This window comes from Trichomycterus rosablanca, chromosome 26 (genome assembly GCF_030014385.1).
Source record: "Trichomycterus rosablanca isolate fTriRos1 chromosome 26, fTriRos1.hap1, whole genome shotgun sequence".
In the NCBI taxonomy this organism is placed as follows: domain Eukaryota; kingdom Metazoa; phylum Chordata; class Actinopteri; order Siluriformes; family Trichomycteridae; genus Trichomycterus; species Trichomycterus rosablanca.
The window spans coordinates 14,904,356-14,930,600 of record NC_086013.1 but is presented as its reverse complement, the minus strand read 5'-3'; the positions used below and the strand labels follow the sequence as shown (position 1 = coordinate 14,930,600).

General features: G+C 42.5%; 1 protein-coding gene across 2 annotated transcripts in view; it reads left to right on the top strand.

Annotated features, from left to right (window-relative positions):
* Positions 1–23,909, top strand: part of trabd2a (TraB domain containing 2A) — a 68,353-nt gene extending 44,444 nt beyond the window's left edge. The window contains exons 5-7 of one of the 2 annotated variants that reach the window (XM_062989007.1): positions 11,493–11,583; positions 17,499–17,741; positions 23,721–23,909. In XM_062989007.1, the coding sequence (XP_062845077.1) occupies positions 11,493–11,583; positions 17,499–17,741; positions 23,721–23,898 (512 nt within the window). In that variant the 3' untranslated portion in view covers positions 23,899–23,909. Of the gene's footprint in view, positions 1–11,492; positions 11,584–17,492; positions 17,742–23,720 lie in introns of both variants that reach the window. The other variant, XM_062989006.1, reaches the window with a different exon arrangement.
* Positions 23,910–26,245: the final 2,336 nt, after the last annotated feature.

Sequence of the window (26,245 nt, the reverse complement as noted above, 5' to 3'; positions counted from 1 at the left end):
TGGAATGCTCGGCTGGTCGGGGATGGCATTGTGTCGAGATGTTATCTGCGCCCGCGTCTGCTTGCATTTTTGAATCAAAACAGATATAAAAGGTTTTGAGGGATGAATAATGTCAGGCTGAATAAGTTCCAGAGCAACTAAGTAAAATCTTCTCTCAGCACTAAAATATTCGCTTCTAGTCGCTTTTAAAACTCTGTGAGGCGACAGCAACACCCACTGCACTCATTCAGCCTAGTTTTAGTTTCCTTACTATAGCATATTGACTATTTATAAGAGACTTTTTCAACTTATACTTTTTTATACGTGTAGTTTAGTTCCCCTGGTCTGGAACAACCAAGAAAATCCACTGTTATTTATGGATTTTATTTTATTAGGATGTTAACATCGTGTTTTACACACTTTGATTCCATTCATGACAGAACAGGTACAATTTAAAGTCAAACAGTCATGGACAATTTTCTATCTAATTTTCTATCCGCCCAGCCTGAACTCAACCCCATTAAACACTTTTGGGATGAATTGGGTCCTGAATTCACAAATTCTATTTTGAGAAAATCTTGCAGAAAGCTGTGAAAAAAGTGAAGGAGGGAAGGGGGGTACTCAGCTTAAAGCCCAAGGCTTTGAGATAGGATAGGTGTCCACATACTTTTGACCATTTTGTGTACATATGTCATTATTGGTCTTTAGAAACTGTGAACTGTGACAGCATGTGAGTTAAATTTATTTTAGGGCATTATTTAATGCTTTTTAGAAGAAAATATGTCCACATTTGATTAAACGACATATTATTGAATTTGATAATAATTAATTATTATATTATTATTATTTATATAATTATTATTTATATAAATTCGCTGAGGGTAGCATTGTCGCTTCACAGCAAGAAGGTCCTGGGTTCGATCCCCAGCCGGGGTGGTCCAGGTCATTTCTATGACTTTGCATGTTCTCCCCGTGTCTGTGTGGGTTTCCTCCGGGAGCTCCGGTTTCCTCCCACAGTCCAAAGACGTGCAGTCAGGTTAATTGGAGACACTGAATTGCCCTATAGGTGTGTGTGTGTGTGTGTGTGTGTGTATGTGTGTCTGCCCTGCGATGGACTGGCGCCCTGTCCAGGGTGTTACTGTGTGCCTTGCACCCATTGAAAAGCTGGGATAGGTTCCAGCACCCCCTTGTAACCCTAATTGGATAAGCGGTTAAGAAAGTGAGTGTGAGTGAGTAAATTGGTCAGTGGGGGTGTGAAAGAAATGGATTACAGGGCAGTTTTAATGTGTATAAGGTAGCGCTGACCTACTGTCAGTAATTGTATACCCACAAAGTTTATCTGTATGGTAGGTGTGTCAATAAATAATTAATAAATGTATGTACCAAGTACCTAATAAAGCGCTCAGTAAGCATAAAGTGTATTAGAATTCTTAGATCTGTCACCTTGAGCTCTTAAGAGACGTCGAATCCTGGATGTGTTTTTATAATTGTACAGTTTTATTTGTTTGGGCTTTTTTTCTTGCTGGCTAAAAAATTTGTCTAAACTTAAACAGTTTTGTACCAGAATGCGGCCGCAGTCCTTCAGACCTGTCAGTAGATTGTTAGCTTAGCAACGGCACTTCAGTTTTTAGCCCAGCACTGCTCGCCACATGGTTAGCGAAGATAGATGCCCTGTCTGTAAAAAACGTCCTAGTCTGAGGATGCTGACCACTGCTTGGTGCTTTTCTTTATTCTCTTACAGCTGCAGGAAATCATTAGCTAGCGTTAAAGTCCAACGAGTGTAAAACCACGCTAGGCTAACTCGTACGACACCGTGCTTATGTTGGGAGCTACGTGTCGTGGTTTTGCTAAAGTAGCGTTAAGCATTATTGCTCGGCTGTGATGTGATTTCAGACGTCTCATGAAGTTACAAGAGGAATTATGACTTCACGTTTGGAAAGTGACAGAATGGGCATTAATGAGCGCCTAGCAGGATGCTAAAATAACACAGAGCAGGTTTTATTTGGACTTTTCTCTGGCTGTAGCTCTTTACTGGACCTGCTACAGAGCGCTCCACAATCTCAATAAGCCAGGACTAAAAAAAAGTAGGATTTATGTCAAGCCTGGAGGTTCCAACAACAACAAGCCATTCAGAGCTATTAAAATCACCACAGAGGACCTCAGGCGTGGAGGAAGCCCCGTGTATCTCAGATATTTCCCGGTAATTCTGATCTTGGCACGGCTCAAGTTGGCATCAAATTGGTAGTCGAGTGTTTCTCAGTGATCTATAATTTATTCCAGTCGCTTTTTATTAAAACTAGCTGCTTCGTTTTGCAGTGATATTGTTATTCCACAATCGTACACGCCTACAAAAACATATTTCGCTAATGGATTAATATTTACTTGAGCTCTGTAGGACCTTGGAAGCATTACCACGCTTGTCTTTAGATTTCATACGTGTTTAGGTGGACATGTTCTGCTATGATTACATCTCATATCTGTTCTGGTAATACAGTACAGCCAGGGTCGGGCCTATCTATCTATCTATCTATCTATCTATCTATCTATCTATCTATCTATCTATCTATCTATCCATCCATCCATCCATCCATCCATCCATCCATCCATCCATCCATCCATCCATCCATCCATCCATCCATCCATCCATCGACCAATAGCATTCTTTTCTTTTGGTTGCTCCTGTATTCAGACGCTCTTCCTGATGCAACCTTTCTATTTTATCCAGGCTTGGGACCGGCACCTCCTAATGGCTAGGCTGTTTCGGGCCACCCTCCTAGTATATTATCTAATAATGTCTGTGAGATGCCCGACTGGCCAATAGCACTGCTGAGATTCAAACCCTGGACCTATGTGGGCACCCATCCTAATAATTTAAATCAGACGTTTCAGTCATATAAAGACATGGTCTGATGAGATTAGTAGGGACAAACCACACAGCCCTGACCTCAAACACATTTTTATCACCTTTGGGATGAATCGGAACCCCGACTGCAAGCAAGGTTTGCTAATTTAACATCTGTGAGTGACCTAACAGGCAGTCGTTAGACTGAATGGGCACAGATTCCCACTGACACTCCAAAATCTTGTAAAATGACCTTCAGAGAAGAATGGCGACTGTAATTAAACAGTACTTTATTATATATGTTTTTATGTATGAATGCATCCATAAACACAGTGTTTGTGGAGTGTCCACAAACTTTTGGTCACGTACTGTATACCATATAGAATTCTGTCCACATTCCCCAGCTCCGCCCAACTCTAACCTTTACCTTTTCGTCCTGCTGCATTCAAGCCCTAGCATGAACCATTCTGGGATGTTAAAACGCTATAAATTTAGCGTAACCAGACTCACTCGTCTGAGGCCCAACAATTAGCCTCCATCCTTCAGACACTACGGCTGTCGTTTTGACCTAGCGGCTAGTTAACCCCGGCTGCAGGATCCCATTATCCAGCCTAGCATTGACGAGGGGGCCTCCAACCTGCCGTTAGCCAGATCAAGGTCACTGAAGGGTTGGGCCAGGAGCCAGTCAGTCCACGCTGTTAAATTTCAAAGGCAGAACTATGAGACAGGGCAAGGCTAACCGTGTACACACTTGACATCACGTTAGCTGATTAAACGTCTTAGTGGCTGGACATGCTGACCGTCACAGTCTGAGATCTGTAGCTGTCAGGAGATTGGAGTGGAAATTGTGTAAAAAACTGGGATATGGTCTTAGATTCGATATTTCGATGTTGGTTGAGACTGACTATTGTAAAACAATTCACTAAATCATTGTATTATTGTAGTTACTGTCAGTGACTGCTTTATCCTGATCAAAGTTGCAGTGGGTCAGGTGCACCCAGAAACACAGAGAACATGCAAGATCTAGAGAAGTGCATTTCGTGAAGAAAATGCGAGTGTGATTGCAGCTCATCAGTGGTAGGTGTCTGAATACTTTTGGTCATGCATGCAGAAGTTCAGTATCAGCTCCACTTACCACAAAGAAGCACTTTGTAGTTCTACAATTACTGACTGTAGTCCATCTGTTTCTCTACATACTGTTTTAACTGCTTTCACTCTGTTCTTCAATGGTCGGGACCCCCACAGGACCACCACAGAGCAGGTATTATTTAGGTGGTGGATCATTCTCAGCACTGCAGTGACACTGACATGGTGGTGGTATGTTAGTGTGTGTTGTGCTGGTATGAGTGGATCAGACACAGCAGCGCTGCTGGAGTTTTTAATTACCGTGTCCACTCACTGTCCACTCTATTAGACACTCCTACCTAGTTGGTCCACCTTGTAGATGTAAAGTCAGAGACGATCGCTCATCTATTGCTCCTGTTTGAGTCGGTCATCTTCTAGACCTTCGTCAGTGGTCACAGGACGCTGCCCACGGGGCGCTCTTGGCTGAATATTTTTGGTTGTTGGACTATTCTCAGTCCAGCAGTGACAGTAAGGTGTTTAAAAACTCCAGCAGCGTTGGGTGATATATATATCAGAAATCAGATAATGACCACATATCAGTCACATGTTTGTGACGGTTGTTTTGGTAAATGTCGTGGAATCTACGCATCAATCACCTCTGACCTAGTCAACTCCACCCCGGCTAACTAACAAACACAAACTCATACCAACCAGGAGCGACCAGCGTTCTTTTCCCAGTCTGTTTACACAGTTGTCAGGCTCTTCTGCTTGCACAAGGGGCAGCCGTCGACCTTTTGCTCTTTAGAGCTCTGATTCCATGGATGTGGTCATTTAATACTCGAGTATAGTGCTCACACCGCCGGAAATCTTTCCATTAAGGGAGTATTTACACCAACAATTAAATATACACAATAATCAATTATACTAATGTAGCTGGTCAATCATGATGTGTTTGGTGTCTGTCGTTTCATGACGAGATGAGGCAAGACGCAAGCTCAAAAGCGTAGTAAACTTGTTATTCCTCATTAGTGATTATAATTGACTACAGCTAGTGACCTCTTTGTGCCCACATACCGGGGTGTTCGGGGCATTTCGACTGCACACATTGAAAAGTACACGAAGCGCATGTTAGTCTCTTGCCAAGATTGTGAAGAAAAACTCAAACTGTAACCGTACGCTGAGAGGAAATTTGTCTGGATAGTCACACGTAATCTAAAAAACACCAAAAAACACGTATGCACTTCTAGCACTGAGGGATTCTGCTACAGTAAATGGGAACACTATACACGTCTGACTGACGGGCTACATATAATTTAATTTTCATGTTTCTTCAGGAAGTCTACAGTAGATAAAATCAACTCAGTTTCTCTTTTTATGCCGTCCTAACGTCTCTCCAGACCTGTGTGGAGACCGTACACACGAACAGCCTTCAGCAGCCCTCACACCCGAAACACAGGCATCCGTTTGTTTATTTAGCATGCCCGCCGTTCACAGCTCCTAATATAAATATTACACGCCGTGGAAAAGAAACTCGATTTAAGACACGCCAGTCACTTTAATAATTGGCGTGACGCCTCGCAGGACACTGGCTGCTTTCTGGGTTCGGACGTGGGCGTATGAGTGAGAAAGCCTGGACGAGCTGAATGGCACTCAGTAACCCGACAGCCAGCGGTGTTTTAAGAAAACAACTCCGTCCACGTATCAGCGTGGCGCTAATAGCCCGGCCAGAGGAAGTTTTAAATAAAAGTATTGTAGCTCAGGGTATCCAGATACAAAACACTACAACTCTCACACAGACACGCTGAGCCGACCGGCCAGCCGTCGGACGCCGTCTCTTCTCAGCTTCTTCGTCTCTTCAAAACTGGCCAAGTAGACAATTTAAATGTCAAACCATTTAAACCATTAAAAAAACATAAGAAACTCCAGTGTCCTGCACAGACCCACTGAACAGCTCTGGAATGAACTGGAACATCAACTAAAGCTTTTTTGACCAACACCAGTGCCCAGACATACAAACACACTTTTGACTAAATAGGCACAAATTCCCAGACATACAGGCATTAAAGGCCTCAGCATACTTCATGCGGAGACGACGTTCGCCTGGCCTCGGCAGCCAACGTGACGTAATTGCGGAGACAGCGAACAACCACGGACGTCGCACACAGGCTTCGCTCGCCTTGTCGCGCACATGGAAGCTGGACGAACTCCGCGGACAACGCCACTCCTCGACAACGCCTGTGATTGGTCGGTAAAAGAAAAGAGTCGTGCCATGAAAACAAACATAGACGATTTTGAGCAGCGTCTCAACTGTGATCATCGACTGCGTCCGAAGTATTCATTAAACACTACACGAAAATTTTTGTGTATGCAAACACTGAAAGAGCTTACTAATGTCGAGCAGTGCGCACTGCCTCTAATTTAGTACGTACTGTTTAACTTTGCGATTTAAGACGTAGCCATCGTTTTTTGGTACTCGTGGAACTTAACATCATAAATATCACAGCGTCACCTGCAGCGGTGGAGCAGATGCGACAGGCAAAACGAAACCGCTGGAAGTATGTCAGCTTGTCATCTCGCGAAGGCGCGTTCTGCTTCGTGCAACGCTCGTGAACTTAGTTTCGCAGGAAGTATGCGGAGGCCTTAAAAGTCTTGTAAGAAGCCTTCTCAGAAGTGCAGCTGCTGTTATAAAGGAAAAGATCACTCAATTTGTGTCGTTTGTCTTAAACAGGGACGTCCACCAAGCTCAAAGTCAGGTGTCCAAATACTTTTGGCTATATAGTGTATCTGGATTGTTTAAATTGTAATTAATCTGGATAATTTCAGTTAGCTGTAAGTAACCTGCCAGTTCAGAGTAAAACACTTCCATTACAGCTAAACCTGGTCCTGTGGACGTGTGCATTAGCAGTGGACATGCTAACTGTGAGGAGAATAATAATAATAATAACCCTAATAGCAGCACTTGCTGTGACATTTGGGAACCTCGACGCTGCACGTACACACACACGTCTCGCACATCATTAGCTGTGTTAATATTATAGACTCCACCGGGGCTACTACAATTACACACACACACACACACACACACACACACACACAGCTTCACTGGTGTAAGGAGAAAGTCCAGAACAGAGCAAAGCCCCAGGCAGGGGTCACCCTCGCCTCAGACGTCCAGGTCACTCCACGGCTCCAGTCAGTCAGACGACGGCCCTGTCCTAACGCTACAGATTAGCTCGGGTTGAGCTGTTACAGTGCCGTCAATACCACAACATGTGATTCCAACCGGCACCAAACAGACCAACAGACTCCTAATCACACAGTTTAGTGCGGTGTAGTTTGGACGCTGACTGCAAGGCAGCCCCCCACCCCAAAGACATAGCCAATCATGTCATGTAGATGCCCAGCTGGTCAACAGCACCGCTGATAACACTGATCCAAAAAATAATAATAATAAATTCAGGAGTCACTGGGACAGACTTGAGGAATAAATAAATGAACAAACCAGTAATGCATTTCAATCTGATTTCTGATACATGCAGAGATAGGATTCGCCTATCAAACACAGACAAAAGGTTTAAAGGTTTTTATGCATTTAAAGTCACATTTTAAAGACTTTCACCAGTCATGTGACCACTTCTATACATTTCTACAAAAGTCGTTGTAGCCTAGTGGTTAAGGTACTAGAATAGTAATCAGAAGGTTGCTGGCTCAGGCCTGACCACTGCCAGGTTGTCACTGTTAGGCCCTTGAGCAAGGCCCTTAACCCTCAATTGCTTAGACAATATATATACTGTCACAGTATATATATACAGTTCTCTCTTTGACTTACTGCTAGATATTTTTAATGAATTTGATGTTAAAAGCTTCACATCCAGTAAATATTTATCCCTCTTTCCCCAATGACCTCCCACTTCTGTAATTCCAGCAGTCAGTGCTGTCCATTTGTGTAAAAACCGTCGAGCTTGGACCGAAACGTGGACGCCTGAAAACTCTCCCACACATTCCCCAGCCGGATGAAAATGTTTCTCGAGTGTGTGGCACTGTTGGTTTTGGGGATGACTGCTCATGCACAGCTCAGTGTTTTGTTTGCTGACGGGTGAGTGTGTGACACCGAGCTTGAGGAGATGCTGCCCGGCACTGCCCTCTTACCCCCAGACACACTCATGCCAAGTCAGACTGTAAAATGTCATGGAGCCTTGACGCAGTGTGGTTTACTTTTGGCACTAACAGGGAACATGCAAGGGTTCCCAATCGTTTAATCAAGTCTTTATGAAGTTAATGAAGCAAGGTTGGGGTTTCGAAAACATCGTATCGAATCTCAGCTCGGCAGTATGAACAACGATTGACTGTTGTTCAGGGTTAGAGGGTAAGAAAGTCGGATCATAGGTCCTCATAACTGGTGCGACTGTGGCCCCTGCTGGCTGACTGATGGCGCCTGCACAGGGCTGAGAAATAATGCTGATGGGGGTGTGGCCCTCCGTACACAGTGCCTGTCAAATGTATGAACTCGACTCGTGCAGGTGAAAAATGCAGTCTGTACTGACTGTACGTACCGGAGAGGGTGCATGTCAGTTGAGAGGCGTCCTCAGTCAGCGGTGAAGGGTCGAATCAGTATAGAGGACGCAATCAGGGGAACTGGACACGACTAGATTAGGGGAGAAAAATTGGGGGAAAAAAGAGGGAAAAGAATATTAAAAAAAAAAAAAAAAAATTTATGAAGTCTTTATGAGCAACTGGATAATAGAACCAGGTGTGATAGGAGAAGGAATTTCAAAAATGTGGTACTACACTATATAGCCAAAAGTATTTGGACACCTGACTATGAGCTTGTTGGACGTCCCAATTCAAAAACAAACGCTATTAAAACAGAGCGACCTCTACGTGATCTTTTCAGCTTCAACAACAGCCACTCTGTTAAGAAGGCTTCTCACAAGACTTCAAATGTTTGTATGTCTGTGGGAATTTGTGCATATTTAGTTAAAAGAGCATTTATATGGCTGGACACTGATGGGCAGTGGTAGCTCAGCGGTTAAGGTACTTAACTAGTCTAGTAATCAGAAGTTTGCCAGTTCAAGCCTCACCACCGCGAAGGAGAGAGTAAACTGTTTTGTGAGATGGGGTAAACAGAAGATGCTGTTACTGCTGCAGAGGGAGTTTATCGCATTTCACATGAGCATGTGTGAGAAGCGTAACGGTTAACGTACTGCAGTCCTGGATTTATGATTTAATTATTTAATGATTCAATTATTTAATGTTAGGACATGTTGTACATTCTGTTTACTTTAGCCTGAATGGAACAGCCGAATGAGAGTCGTACTGCATTCCACGCTGCTCTGCGGTCACTTATTCAAAGTGCTCGATCGTTCAAGAGTCATTTATTCCAGCGCGTGCTTGCACGTGCTTTCACAGTTTGGGAAAACATCTCTTCTGTCCCCCCCTGCAGGCAGCGTTTTGATTGGCACGTGTTCACCCCGCTTCAGTCCGGCGCTGCAGGTTTACATTAATAGTGTGAGCGTGAACGTTTGATTTCATGACCTCACATCATTGGCTGAATGAAAGATGGCTTTACTTCTCAGCGCGGGCTCAGCGTGGGCTCGGGTTGGAGTCCGTGCCAAAAACCTTTCAGTCTGACGTTGTTAAATTCACTTTGAAGACCTTAAACGTGACTGTTATGGATTATTTAAGTTTGATATCAATCGTGCTGCGCTCGGCTTCCTTCGATGTGTTGAAAGTCGGACGTTTATAGCGACGTGGCTCGAATCCAACTGCAGCCGGACAAACGGTCACTTTTATAAAAGCAGCTTTTATTAACTTCCCCCGACCACTTTCATCTTTTAATACTGTTTTTGGTTTTTCTGATCCGTCGTTGGAAGCCGTATGAGCGGAGTCGGGGGGGTCAGTGGGCGGGTCAGTGATCACAAACAGACAGGATTAAGAGATAAGTCTCAAACCAGCTTCTCTTTAGCCAGAGCTGAAAAATTAGAGCTGTGAATTAATCCCCATCAGCTGGACGTCTACATGTTTGTATGTGAAGCCTGACTTTCTTTAGTTTTGGTTGAGAAAGTTAAGTTCTTAACACTTAAGACTTAACACTTTGTTATAGATACGAATCGTTCAGTAAAGTAACGCTTTAAACCTCACACCATGCCGGCATCTCAGATCTCTGTACGCTGTTTTACGTGCTTGTAAACACATCATCTGTATCTGTGGTAGGCCTATATGTAGAGAAAACCTCGTGATCTCTCTACACAGACGCATTTTACGTCATTCTACACTCCCGAGAACAGGGCATGTCTAAATTCTTAGAAGCCTTAAAATGCTCCTACTAAGGCGCCTTAATTCTGAGTGATGATCTGACTGAATAACGACGGAGTGTCCGACACTTCCTCAGTGCTGAAGTGGTGCAATCAAAGCATTCTTTTAAAAAACTACAAATATGGTGGACCAGTGCGGAGCAACCAAGTTCTTTTCAAATCTAAATAAATTCTTGTTGATTTTTTTTTTTTTAATTTTTTTGTTTTTTACCCCCTTTTTCTCCCCTTTTAGCGCATCCAATTGTTCAATTAGCATCGTGCTTCCTCTCTGTCTATGCCGAACCCTGCCCTGACGGAGGTGATTGAAGCTAACCCGTATCCCCTCCGAAACACGAGCAGCAGCCAGATGCATCTTTGCCACCCACACATCGACGAGTTTGGCGCCACCTAGCGTTGCATGCGGAGAGACACACCCTAAGGGCACCCTCTCCCATCTCTGTGTAAGCGCCTCCAATCAGCCGGCAGAGAACGCAATCGCATTCTGACAGAGAGAGACCCACATCCGGTTCTTTGTCCCACCCCCCACATGAGCAACCGGCCAATCGTTGCTCATATAGCCACTCAGCTTCGAACCGGTAAAGCAAGACTGGATTCGATACCACGCTCTCAGAATCCATCCCTGGTTGCAGCGCGTTTCTTTTTACCGCTGCGCCACCTGAGCGGCAAATTCTTGTTGATTTTAATGTGTTTAAAGATGCACAAGTAAATTTGGGCTTGTTTTTTGGTACACGGAGGGAGACGTTAGCTGGCGTGCTAAGAGGTTGTGCCTCCTCAGCCCAGTGGTTTGAATGGCCTGAGGCTAACTGTGTTAGCTTAGTAAGCTAAATCTGCAGTGATTTAATCACTGTCTAAGTAGTGTGTCTAAATAATCTGCCTTATTTTTATGGGAGTAGTCAAACTAACCCTATTTATATGTGCATGGAGAAATCTCCAACTATAGTCAGACATAGTGTTTAATCATTCAAGAGAAGAAGAAGAAATGTCGCAGAAATCATCGTAATCAGGGTTTTAAAATGTAAACATTTTTGTTCACCCAACTTTAGTTTTTCATTAAGCACATGTACGCACTTTAACTTGTCCCATAATGCACTGCACCGGGGGAAAACAAAACAAAAACATCTATGCAGTCTCTCTGTAGAGCAAAGCCAGACACAGACAAGATCTTATTGTGGAGAATCTTCCGACCACGGAGAAGCTGTAGGATGATCCTCTATTTTGGGGATCGTTTACGCTCCACCATTGTCACCTAAAAAAAAAAACAGGAGGCATGTTTATGTTTATTGTTTATGTTGCAGGTCACTTCCTGGGCAACAACACAGTGATCGATGTTCTGAGGAGTCAGGGCTACGAGGTGGAGCACACACCGGCTGGCCAGCCTATTAACAGGTACCACACACACACACACACACACACACACACACACACACACACACACATCAGTAATCATTTCAATTAAAATAAATTGGTGAGATGTGTTTCAGTATAATGAACTTTGTTTGTTTTATCCTATAAACCACTGACAACATTTCTTCTAAGATCAAATATCGTCATCTAAAGCATTTATCAGAAAATGACAACTGGTTGTTAAAATAATAATAGGAATAATAAAGATGCAGAATAATACAAAAGACACAAGATACGATTGTCCATATACTTTTGCTTTATTCATTTAACATTTACATTTTCAGCATTTAGCAGACACTTTTATCCAAAGCGACTTACAGTACTGTGACAGTATACTGTCTAAGCAATTGAGGGTTAAGGGCCTTGCTCAAGGGCAGTGGTGGGGCTTGAACCAGCGACCTTTCGATTACTAGTCCAGTACCTTAACCACTAAAGATAATAGAAAAGAGATGTTGTGCGTTTAGATGATTTATTCAGGGTTGTATCATGGCACGATGGTGCAGTGGGTAGTGCTGTCACTTCACAGCAAGAAGGGCCTGGGTTCATTTCTTCGGCCGATCGACCAGGGTCCTTTCTGTTTGGAGTTTGCATGTTCTCCCTGTGTCTGTGGGGTTTCCTCCGGGTACTCTGGTTTCCTCCAACAGTACAAAGACCTGCAGTCAGGCCAGTTGGAGCTATTAAAATTGTCACATACGTACATAAATGTACAGAAATTAATATAACATTTCTAAGTTTGATTTATTTTAAATATAAACATATGAAGCCCTCAAAAGTGCATTTTATGCAGAATTTAAGACCTGATTCTGACGTTACATTACATTGTCAGACGGCAGGACTAAGCAGTGGTAGTTTTGAAATCTTAATATCGATGTTTACATACTCCCGGCTCTGCTCAGGTAACGAGAAAGAGAAATTGCAGAACCATTTCAATCATGACGAAATAATCATAATTATCACCTTGCTGTTACTTCTTGCCGCTACAGTTCTGTCCGTTCCCTCGAGAACTTTGACATGGTGGTAAGTGAACCATGTCAACCGAACCCAGTTCTATAGATATCTGTGTGGAACCCCTTAGGGAACACGTTCACTTCTCCAGGCTTTAGGAAAACAAACAGAATATTTCATTTGTCCTTTTGCTCGACGCTCGACTCTTGTTTTGTGTTCGTCCTTTGTTTCCGAGACCACATTCTTGGTCCCGCGCTCCTGCGGGAGGGACCCGTGTCCTTAAAAAACACGAGCCCGCTGATCTGGCTCTCAGATATCTGAGCAGTGTCAACACAATTTCCTCACGTGTTATTGTGGAGTGAAACTCAACTGTAGTGCTACAGCACAGCGAGCCCTGCTGAAAAACAATAATGGAACCCAGTCCAAGTCTCGATTGGTTCCTCGTGTGTTTGTAATGGTTAATAGTGTTGTTTCATTTTTCCGTACGAGTGGATCTCACAATATCCTGCTGGTTCCTGTTGGACCTGAGTCTGATTCTGCAGGTGGTTTATGGTTCCAGATGCTGTTATTTTGGGATTCTGTGGCCTGTTTTATACTGGACATGGTAAACAGGCCCTTACTTCTGCTCTGCTTCCACAGATTTCACAGATTTTTAAAGAAAAGAGCCACATTTTACATCAGTCATTAAATTACACCCATAAACTGAATGATAGAATAAATAGAAGCTACAAAACGTGTTTTGACCCCCTCCCCGGCATCTACAGAATTGGTTGTTAGTTTTCTAAACTCAGTTACCCGAGTCGTGTTTTCATCTGCTTTAGACTTTGACATCTTGGATTGATAGGACGCCTCATAGTGCAGATTAACCAGCAAACATGTAAACATGTAAACAATAAATTGGTTAAAATACTCACAATTTATAGCACAATAGCGTTTCTTATTCTTTACATTTTTAATTTTTCTGGATTGATGGAGCACATCACTGCACCCTTAGTGCAGGTCCCAACCCCGAATAAATTGGAGGGTTGCATTAAAAAGGGCATCCAGGGTCCTAAATCAAATATGAGTACGAATGATCCGCTGTGGCGACGCTTAACGAGGCATCCGCAAGAAATGATTTATTATTTAAGGCAGTTGTAGTCTAGCGGTTAAGGTACTGGACTAGTAATCAAAAGGTCGCTGGTTCAAACCCCATCACTACTAGGTAGTCACTGTTTGGCCCTTGAGCAAGGCCCTTAAGCCTCAATTGCTTAGACAGTATACTGTCACAGTACTGTAGGTCGCTTTGGATAGAACCATCAGCCAAATGCCGTAAATGTAAAGTAAATTCCACCAGATCCAGAACTTGAAGGGCAGTTGTAGCCTAGTGGTTAAGGTCCTGGACTAGTAATCAAAAGGTCGCTGGTTTAAGCCCCATCACTCCCAGGTTGTCACTGCTGGGCCCTTGAGCAACGCCCTCAACCCTCAGTTGCTTAGACAGTATACTGTCACAGTTCTGTAGTTCGCTTTGAATAAAAACGTCTGACTTTTGGAAGTGATTATAAGCGTTAGATCCTAACAGGAAAATATTTCCTACATTATTTCATTCCAATTAAAAAGAGAAACAGTTTGTGGAGCAGAATGAGGAACAGAACCGGGAGCGTCCACGCCGTGTTATTTCCAGCCACTTTTGATCACTCACAGCTGCGTAACGTGTCGTGTTCTGCACGCCACTGCAAACACAGATTTGTTTTGTCTCTGGCTTGTTTTTCCGTCCACTTTTTGTGAACCTCACAATAAAAAACTGTTTTGCTGTGGAAAGTGCAAAACAGATGTTTAGATTTGTAGTTTTTCTACCCGCAATTTTGTCCGTCCGCATCCATCCATCCGTGATCAAAGACCTCGGGGCTGGACCGGCTCTCACAACTGGTTCATGCCAACGTGGCGGCAAGTCAAGCGGTAAATGTTTAAAGGTGTCAGCCGGGTGTAATCCGTTAATCACCTAATTGCTGCGTTTAAGTTGCGATCGGTGGCGATTTGGCTGCACAAATAAACGCTGTGTCAGGGTGGCGGTATTTATAGAATGAGATCAGAGTCAAGGATGGAGCTCTAATACCCCGATCTTCTTTTAAATCATCAGGGAGGTGTTTCATACGGTCAGCATGTGGAAACTCCACCATGGGCATAAATATTATATTTATAAATAAAGCTCTCTCTCTTTGTGGCTTTATTTGTGAGTGTGTCTATGGGAATTGGTACCAATTCAGTTGAAAGAGCATTTTGTGATGAGGCACTTCCATTGGATGAGAAGACCTGGCTTGCCTCCTTACTCAAACCATGTCTGTATGGCAGTTGTAGCCTAGTGGTTAAGGTACTGGACTAGTAATCAAAAGGTCACTGGTTCAAACCTCACCACTGCCAAGTTGCCACTGTTGGGCCCTTGACCTTAACCCTGAATTACTCAGACTGTATACTGTAAGTCACTTTGGATAAAAGCGTCTACTAAATGCTGAAAATGTAAACATATGGACCTTACGTTGCCTATCATTTTTAATTTATTTTCATGTTTTACCATCGCTTTATCCTGGTCAGGGTCGTTGTGCGTATGGTGTCTCCAGAATCACTGGGCGCTATGCGATAACACACACCCCACTCAGGGCGCCAATCTATCGCAGGACAGGATATTTGTTTTCCTTAATGGATGTGTTTTTCAGTTTCACACCAAAACTACAGAAATTAAAAGGGGTGTCCATATACTTTTGGCCACACGGTGTACAAACACACTCAACTTGCACACATTCATTCATTTGGAGAAAAAGATCCAGATAAGGGCAGAGGAGGGCCAGATGAGAGATAAAGGGCAGGTGTAGCCTAGCGGTTAAGGTACTGGACTAGTAATCTAAAGGTTGCTGGTTCACGCCCCACCACTACCGGTTGTCACTGTTTGGCCCTTGATTGCTCAGACTGTATACTGTCACAGTACTGAAAGTCGCTTTGGATAAAAAGCATCTGCTAAATGCTGAAAATGTCAATGTAGATGACGATCAAGTGAGCCAAGCAAACCCTTAAACTTGGACATTAGTAAATACTACTAACATACTGTACAACGAGTACAAATAAATCCTAATGTGAAGCTCCTACAGACCATAAAAGTGGTGCTTTAAACTCACCGTCTTCTTTAAAAATCATCTTTTCTTAAATCTATAAGGTCACAAACCCTGAAATGTTTGAGTTTCTGGAGAATGTGAATGCTCGGCCTGTTCTGCACTCACTTCTGGGTGGCTATCTCAGTCCTGGAATCAGATAGTGCAATCACTCAGTTCATCTTTCCGTTCTGCTTTCTCCCTCCTCTCACGCTCCATAACACACACACACACACACACACACGCACACACACGAGTGCTTTATTATGATGTAAGGTTGTCATTGGACACCGGAGTAAAACATCTCATCATTTTATCGAACCATCATCAGAACGCTCGTCCACCTCGTCTCGTTCCCCTCCGCCTGAACTCGCGCTCCAAACACACGCAGAAGCGTTCAAAACAACGGATGGTTTTCCAGATTGAAGGAGACACGGCAGGACTGTGGTCTAGAACGTTCCAGTGTAAAAATGCACCAGCTAGTCACAGGCTTGGCTTCCGAACGTATTTGCACTTTTGCCGCTGTATTGCCGCCGGATTCCTGTAATGTTTCAGACACCATTTAAAGCCACATGTATGTGCGTCAGCGACGAGGCTTTTTGGATCCTGATTAAACTCCGATTACAAACAGATGTGCTTTGTATCTCCAGAAAAATGTCCTCATCAATAGCATCTTCACTCCCGCCTCAAATATGTATTAAAAAAAAACCTTGGGTGTGTTATAGGTTCTAATACAGAAAACAGCAGCTAGCGTCTAGCGCTGATCATCTTTTATTGATGTGATGCATGTTTTGAATGTTTCCTTTGGAACTATGAAACGTCTGGTTGGAAAGTAAAAATTCTTCAACGTTTCAAAGCAGCCGGGATGAAACTGTCTGGACGGCTCGTGGATCAAAGAGTCTTTTACACAAACCTCTTCTATACGACCCATCCAGCTCACTGGAACTATTTCTCTTTAACCAGTCTGACGATGATGGATCGTGCCATGTTGGTTTTCCAGACAGCGGTTATGCGGTTCAAGAATAGAAAGGATTTCCACTGGGAAATACCCACCGACCACAAGATGCTCCAGGACTTGGTTTATTCGGTGCCTAAAACCAGCCAAATAGTTCTGAGCCAATTATTTTCACTCTCTAAAAGATTTAGTTTCTACACAAAGAAGATTACACACGCCGGCTATTCTGGTGTCCTCCCACTTGCCAAATAGGTCGGTACAGTGTTGTTTGTTTATTAGGATTTTAACGTGATGTTTTACACTTTGGTTACATTCATGACAGGAACGGTAGTTACTCATTACACAAGATTCATCAGTTCACAAGTTTATATCAAACAGTCATGGACAATTCACCTCACTTGCACGTCTTTGGACTGTCGGAGGAAACCGGAGCTCCCGGAGGAAACCCACACAGACACGGGGAGAACATGCAAACTACACACAGAAAGGACCCGGACCACCCCACCTAGGGATCGAACCCAGGCTGGGCTCACAAATACAGAAGATGCATGGTGAGGTATATTAGTGCTCTCTTAGTGCAGGTCCCAAGCCCGGATAGATAGGAGGGTTGCATCAGGAAGGGCATCCAGCGTAAAATATGTGGCTAATTAAATTTGTGATACGCTGTGATGACCCCTAATGGGAGCAGCCGAAATTAATTTCATTTTCTGAGAAGACCTGAAGAAATCCTACCATCAGCAATATGAATTCTTACTTTGATTTCTAGACCTTAAAGTGGAACCATTAACTGCATGACATCCCATCCAGCAAAATTAAGGTCCTGCTAACAGGTTGACAAATTCTGTTGTGTCCTCTTCGTCCCCGTGCAGTGGCAGAAAACCCTCAGATGGAGAAGACGACAACGCGTCAGAAGTGGAGTCGCCAATGGACACGTTCTTTCACGAGGACCAGGAGTGGCGCCCTCTGGAGGAGGAAGATCCGGAAACTCACCTGCTGATCCCCGACAGTCTGGAGCTTCTGGAGAAAGTGGAGCGCAAGCTGAAGAAGAAGCGGCGCAACAGGCTGAAGAAGCATCGGCACCGGCAGTTTAACGACCTCTGGGTCCGCATGGGGGGAAGGTAGGTTCAGTAAAACTTTCAGATCTCTCAGGAAGTTCTTAGAGGCTTTAAAAGGTTCTTGGCAGCTTCTGTTGTAAGGTTAGGACGCATTCACAATATAAGATGTGTCGTACTGCTTAGCTGTTTACCTGACTGAACTTTGACTCGGTTTGCCACTGACCTTTTTAAAGCGCCTCCAATGAGACGAACTGTTTGATATGATGCAGTAAAAGCGACTCAGGCCGTACGAACAGTGCTTAGCATGAACAAAGCTTCATGTGACTTATTGTACTAAAACAGCGAGTGAGGAATTTCATTGATGCAGAGAACTTATGAGCAGTATTAATGAAGAGAAGTTTAGTGCTCCTGTGTTACTCTTTTAATACATTAAACCACGTTAAGCTTTTTTTTTAAACGATAAATGTTTTAGACTCTGGGAGAAGCTGATTCTGATTCTCACAATTTCTCAGAACCTCGAGCTGTAACACAAGTTTAAAAGTGAAACAGATAAACACAGATACATGTGGAGCTTTATTCCACACAGATGCAGATTTGTCTCATATTCGTTGAGCAAAGCCCCATTTGCACGCCCTAATACATATTATTTATGAGGCTCTTTAGGAGGCACAAAACGTATTTGTTTGCTACCTGGGTGTTAATTTCATGTCCGATTTGGCAGAGCTGGACAGGAATGAGCCTGTCGTGAGCCTAAAGCTGTATCACACCCAGTTTCTCTACTACTATCAGAAGACTTTTTTAGGTATCTGTAAGCATCATTGTGCAATCGATGGCTGGACGTGTGAAAATCCTCCGAGTGAAACTTCAGAACCGCTCCTCGTCTCTCCACTTCCTTTAGCAGGTGAAGCGATTATAGGATGCTATCCACTTCCAGCGTGCAGGTTTGCGTGGGAGTTTCCTCCTGCGAGCAGGGGGTCGATCCAGCAGCTGAACATTTTTGTGTGGTTTGTGCTGGTTAGGAGGATTTAGCTCAAGGCCACGGCAGGACAGGACAGGACAGGGTCTGACAGGAAACGCCGTATCTCTGAGACGGGTGATACGGATGATACGTTCATGTGAGAGTCCTGGAGGCGGCCTCGCTATCACATCTCACACTCTAAACACACATACAGACGAAACCCATCCCATCCCACAGCCATCCCATCACCCCCTCGCAGCACTGCTTTTGCCCCGACTGGTCTGGATCTGAGACGCAAAGGGATACCTTACCCTGTGTTCGTCCGGGGACCAACGGCTGAAACGCGAGACTTCTTTGGAGGAGACAGAGCGTTTATCATTCGAGGAGTTTTCTCAGGGATGAAGTGGCAGTTCAGGTCACCTCAGAGACTCTTAAATCACACAGTGACCAAATCTATTAAAAATCACATCAGGCTAAATAAATTAACTATAATAGAGATATAAAAGGGTCATTTATCACCGCTAACTCGGCTAAATAATGATTGTGTTAGTGTAAATCACTTTAAAATGACTTAAGCTCTGTTCAGACCGGACTCATGTTATGAAGGTGTGTGGTAGTGTTCTTATAACCTTAGATACTAGCCTATAGTCACTAAGGACCACTTGTCTTCAATGTACAATTATCGGCCATATTATGAGCTATACATACCATACAGATGAGCACTGTGGGTATACAATTACTGACTATCTATTTATTATTATTTTTATATATTTCTTTATATATTTTCTTCCCTTTTTCCTCCCGATTTTTAGCACGTCCAATTGCCCGATTGCGTCATGCTTCCTCTGCACTAATGCCGGCCCCGGCTCTGATTGAGGAGATCGAAGCTAACCCACGCCCCCTCCGACACGTGGGCAGCAGCCGTATGCATTTTGTCACTTACACCAGACGAGATGAGGTGCGAACCAGCCCTGTGTACGGAGAGACACACCCTGATCCGCACTCTCTCCCTGTCTCTGTGCAGGTGCCATCAATCAGCCAGCAGAGGTCGTAGTGCATCAGTTACGAGAGAGTCCCTATCCGGCTTAATACCCCACCCCTATATAAACAAAAGGCCAATCGTTGTTTATGTGGTAGCTCAGCCCAGCCGGCAGGCAGAGCCGAGACTTGATACGATGTATTCGAGATCCCAGCTCTGGTGTTCTAGCGTGTGTTTTTACCGCTTCGCCACCTGAGCGGCCTGACTATCTATTTAGAAAACTATTTGGTGCTCTGTACACTTTATCACAACCTTTCTTCCCCATCCATCAGTGGAAGGGACCCTAAATGATGCCCACTGAAGTGAACAGAGCAGCAAATATGCTACAGTCAGTAATTGTGTACCCACAATGAGTTGCTTCCAGTCTAATAGGCAATTTGCTGTGAAATTAAAAATGAAAGGTTTGTGTTCAGCAATTTAACACTTTTTATTTGTGCCTCACGTTTACTGCTTAATTTGCACTGTGAGGCATCCCAGCAATCCTACGGCAATTCAGTTAGCAATCGGTTAGTCAAAATGTCCAAGATGTGGAAGTGTAAAGCAGCTAAAAACACAACTCGGGTAACTGAGTGTGGAAAACTCCCAACCAATCAAAATACGGACAAATATTTTTGTATTTGAGACCGTCGCTGGATGTTTTAGGTTTACGGTCGACTATTAACGTAGCTGTGCTGCTTATTGTAGCTTCCAATTATTCTATCATTCAATTATAAGTTATTTAATGACTTCCGTGAAATGTGGCACATTTTCCTGTGAATTTAGTAGCCCTACAGATATGTGTACCTAATAAAAAGATCAATAAGTGTATAAATATGATGTAAATATAATCGCAATGTTAACTTTCCAGACACAGAAATTCAGAGTCCATAAAAATGACAGATTTGGACAGAATCAAAATCAAACAGATGCTTTGGAAGTAAATAAAAAATTTCCACCCCAGATGTAAAACGTATGTCGTCCAGTTGAGCTCCGTAAATCTTCCCTCCTTCCTCTCAGAGCAGTTCCTACTTATTATATCCATCAGAAACTCTTCGAACCTACAGCGTACCACGTTACAGAACATGTCAAGCTTTCGGTTTAAAATGGACACATGGTTTATGGTGCTCCTACGCAACCCTGTGCGAATTCAATCAGTTTAACAGATTCTTTATTGAAGCGTTTGTCTGCGCTTCATGCCAGCTGAAACCCAAAGCGTAAAAACAAACATACTTCTAAATATGAGCTGAATTTATTTTTACCTTCAGTACAGAAACTCAGCTGGGAGACGAACGTTCAGTCAGCCAGGATCTACCGGCTTGTCCAGGGGCCTTATTATAAAGAATCTACGTCTCACTCGCCCACTCTCTCTCTCCCACACACACACACACACACACACACAGATCCGTCATCGTCGGGGGCTCTGGAGAAACTGTCAAATTAATCTGTCGAACATTTTAAACGAACACGTTCGAGCCGACCACGTTCGCGTCCTCATCCAGCCGCACCCACGAAGACGAGGGGAAAACTCTTCTGACCCGAGCGTCCCGTCGGCCTCTAGGATCTGTCGACAGGCTCAAAGGAAGTGGATGTAATTTCAGTTCTGTAAAAAAGCCTTGAAACAATTTATTCAGCTTTGTTTTCTGTCTGTTTTGCATAGCACGCAGCAGGCTAACCTTGACTCGTGCCAATCCTCGTTCTTTTCTCTCTCTCTCTCTCTCTCTCTCTCTCTCTCTCTCTCGTGCTCTGTGTGGAAAATAAGCGTGTTTATTATCGTGCCTGCACATTTCATAAACTGGCACATTTCAGTCTGAGCTATGATCGATTATTATAAACACTCACGCTGGAACTGTTGATCAAAGTCAAGTCTTTCCAACAGATGAAGCTTTGTCCATGTTGGTCTGTTTAATTCCAAGATTTTTTCAACTCAGGCATGAATTCTATTCAGAACATACAACCTCGCTTCCCCTCTCTGACCCATCGCCTCGTGGTGCCGGAATACACGACTACTTTTCTGTTGTGGTTAATTCACGGCATCATTCTGTCAACTTGAGTCAGGTTGAACGAAACATGCATATGAATTTGGGTTATAAAGACCGGCGGGAAAGTGAAAGAAAGAAAAGCTTTAAAGGTGAAGGTTTACATCACACACTTGGGTTCTGCAGCCAAAGCTAATCAATGCAAAGTAAATATTATGAACTACAAACATACGACCCCATTGGAAATGAACATTTGTGGTTTCGCCTCAGTGTTCCAGCTTGTTTCACACATTTTGTCCTGCCACGTTTACCAGTTCTTGATGACTATAAATGGCTACCGTTTTCTCAAACAGCATTCTTTGCACATTTTAAACAGATGCCTTTAATTAAAGATTAAACACATCAAGAGAGGCTTTATTGTCATTTCAGCTGAATAGTGAATACACATGCATTTTAAAACAAAACAGCGTTCCTCCAGGACCAGGGTGCAATACAGAAAAATGCAAGTGCAAAACAATGCGATACGCACAATGCAGATTATAAAAAAACAAAAACAATAAAATAAATACAAAAGACATTTCTAATCTAAAGAGATTGAGGGAGACAAGACTAGAGACAAGAGTGGTGCTGGCTTGTACATGGTACTGAGTAAATCTGAAAAAATCTGATATACAATTAACATTGTAGGGTTTATACAGCAGCAGACATTAAACAGTAAGGTGCAGAAATGCAATATTGTGCAATAATCACGATAAAGGTGCTGTGACAAAAAATAGCACTGTTTTTTTGGACACAAGAATCCATTCTGGATCAGAATGGTTCGTGGCATTTCAGGTCTTTTCAGCATTTTTTCTGTATTATTATTGTTGTATTTAGTCCTGTAAACTTGTGCATGTATGTAAAGATTGGTGGAACGTTGCTACTTAATTATGTCCAACACCAAATTCCAATCTTTGGTGCTTTATCTCAGACCTTAATTAAAATAATAAATGTTTAAAAGGTCGTCAGCATCGATCGTGTTTAGTAAATAAACAACCACCCCAGCCGAGTGTGTACATCACACACTCGGCTTCTGCAGCCAAAGCTAATCAATGCAAAGTAAATATTATTAACTACAAACATACGACCCCATTGGAAATTAACATTTGTGGTTTCGTCTCAGTGTTCCAGCTTGTTTCACACATTTTGTCCTGCCACGTTTACCGCTTTCTGACGACTATAAATGGCTACCGTTTTCTCAAATAGCCTTTAAAAGAAATGCCTTTAAAAAGAAATGTATTTGTTTAAAATGGAAAAGTATTGGGACACCCCTTCTAATTCATGTGTTTCAGCCACAACAGTTACTAACAGGTGTGATAAATTATATAAAGGAAAATCTATGCTTCCAACTTTGCAGGAACAGTTTAGGGAAGGGCCTTTTCCTGTTCCTGTGCACAAAGTGTGCTCTATTAAGACATGAAGAAAAGCTTAATGTAAAGAAACCCCAGTCTCCAGCACAGAGCCCTGACCCTGAACATTAAATAAGGCTTTATTGACTAATATCAGCCATACAAATGCTCTTTTGACTAAATGGGCACAAATTCCCACAAACGTACTTCAAAGTCTTGTGAGAAGCTTTTTCATACGATCACACAGAGGTCACTCTGTTTTAATAAAATTTTTTATCAGGTGTCTAAATACTTTTGGCCATTGTGTGTGTGTGTGTGTGTGTGTGTGTATTTAAATTCACAAGGCCACAGTTTAGGGATCAATTTTCTCCATGTGGCTGGTTTGTTTAAAAGAAATATCTGGCACGTTTGATTCATTTGCGCAATGAACTGGAGTTGTTTCCATGTTGGAAGCAGATGGTTGATAAAACAGAATTATTTTGGGTGTAGAGTAATTTACTAAACATCCCGGCACATTCTTTGGCATGGCTGAGTGTTTATATGTAACCCACATGCACAATTTGTGTTCCCAATTGCATGATTTGTAAAGGCGGGGCGTGTGTTGTTTTGTCGATATTTGCCAGAGACACAACACTGATGTAAACACTGAAAGCTTTTTCAGGGCTGAAGCTGAACTTTCTCTGTTTTTCTCTCTGTTTACAGCACAACGCTGGAACCTCCGTCGGTCGTTCGCTACATAAACGGCTACATCACAGTCCAGGCTCAGCCGGGAGATCACGGGAGATCGGATCATGACAGGACATACTCGGGATCCACCACGGTGATGGGTGGTGCTTCCCTGACCGTGCTCATATTGTGTCTTTTTTACTTCGGCCTCTGAAGCTTCTTCTAATAGACTCGAACGGATCTAAAGAGACTATGTACTTTAATATGTTCTTCATTACCTGAAGAACTATTGATTCGGTGCAGTACAGTGCACGATATTATGTAAATACTACGTGTATTATAGATGTAATATAGAGACTGAATCAAATGGAAATATTTCATTATATATATATATACAGTAAAACAGAGTCATTATATTTTTGTGGTACTAACAAACGATGGTTATTTTTATCCCACACATCACATGCAGGATGAACTGGTTTGTTTTTCTTACTATTATCTTACTTAACCGTTATAAGAGAAATAATTGTGAACAGTTTGGAATTATAAATTTCTGCATTTATTATTTATAATGTATAGCTCGTATAGCTCTTTTTACAATACACATCGTCTCAAAGCAACTTTACAGAATCCAGGACCGACAGATTAAAGACCCCTGTTGAGCAAGCCGAGGGCGACCGTGGCAAAAGAACTCCCTTAAAATTACAGGAAGAAACCTTGAGAGGAACCAGACACAACAGGGACCTCCATCCTCTCTGGGTGGCCTGGAGAATAATTAGAATTAATATATCACATAAATACGCTCACGTGTGTTTAATAACTCGTAGAACCTTTTTAGCTGCAATAAAATTTAATTCCTGTAGCTGCTGATCAAATCTGCACAACAGTGAGGAGGATTTGATGCACGAACAGCTTTCTTCAACCTCCTCAACAGCATCTCTGTTTGATTAAAGTCTGGTGTTGATTTGGGGTTCGGGTTTGCCAATTTTTTGTTAATTATTGGCATAATAGTCTGGATGACATTCGGTGTTGCGGTGCCTAGTGTTTTTTCCAAATATGCCATTTTTGTGTTTCTTTATTTAGCTACAGAACTTTACCCCAGAGGCACTGCTGCAAAGCTGTACTTTTTCTAAATACTTTTAGTACTCAATCCAGCTTTGGGCATCTCTACAAATCTATCCTGTTAGAATTGTAGAATTGAATTCTACATTTCTGGATTTATTATTTATAATGTGGTCTGATCTAGTACAGAAACACATTCAGCCCAACTGAATAACACACAAACACCTTCATGTGTGTTTAATAACTGGTCGAACCATTTTAGCTGCAATAAAATCAAATTCCCGTAGCTGTGAGCAGGATTTGTTGCGTGAGCAGCTTTCTTCAACCTCCACAACAGCAACAGCAGTAAATAAAGCAGCCCTGAACTATGATGCTTCCTTCACCATGCATAATAGTTTGGATGACATTCTGTGTTGCTGTGCCAAGCTTTTTCTTCAGATACGGTGGTACCTTGTAACTCAACGTCCCCTAAACTCAAAATCTTTGAAACTCAACGCCCTTTGTTGAGAAATGTGTACCCTTTAACTCAAAGTTTTCCTTAAACTCAACATGTTCAGTTTGTTTTAAAATGTTTTTAATTTATTTAATTTCAAATTAACAATGAACAGTCACTTTGTTCAGCGCTCGGCTTGAGCGGTGCGGTGCAGATTTACTCTGAAAGCTCCAAGTGTATCTGTGTTTATCTGGATTTTCCTCACTGTTTCTGAGTAATTATGGGAATCAGCTTTTTTATTTCAGTGTTTTTCATATTATATTTGTGTTATTTTCAGTTATGTATAAGTGTCAGAAACAACCTCATTGAACGCATTAACATGTTTCCCAAACATCCTTATGGAAAAAAATACCTTAAAACTCAACGCCACTCTCAGAACGAACTGACGTTGAGTTTCAGGATACCACTGTATTTCATTTTGTATTTCTTTATTTAGCCACAGAACTTTACCCCAGAGGCACTGAATCACTGGAACAGTTGATCTTTTGCAAGATTGACTCCAAAAGGGCAACATTTGCAAAGCTGTACTTTTTCCCTATTTGTTGACAGTTTTCCGAAAATGAATGTATTTAGAAATGCTTTTAGAACTGTAACATCCTGTAATAGCTCGATATGGTTCAGCCTACACCTCTTTTTATTTAGTAGGTCTACAACAACTGAGTTTTGGAGAAAACGTTAGCCCAGATCAGATTCCAGTTGTTGTGTGCATTATTAGTTCAGATTGTTATACCCGAGGTGATGATCAGACAGCATTTAATGAGTAATTGATGCAGAAATCCTAGTAATGTTACATTTTACAAACATTTTGACGCACCTGTAGTCCTCCATGCTTATGAGTTTATTCATTTAATTTATTTAAATATATAGATTTAGCTTATTTTTATGTTAACAGCTCTTTAACGTCTGGACGAGCTCTTTCCACCCTCCTTGTCATCCACATTACGCATTCCAGTAACATGTGGCACAAGTTATTGTATTTGTTTCTGCAGCTGATAAAATAAACTAT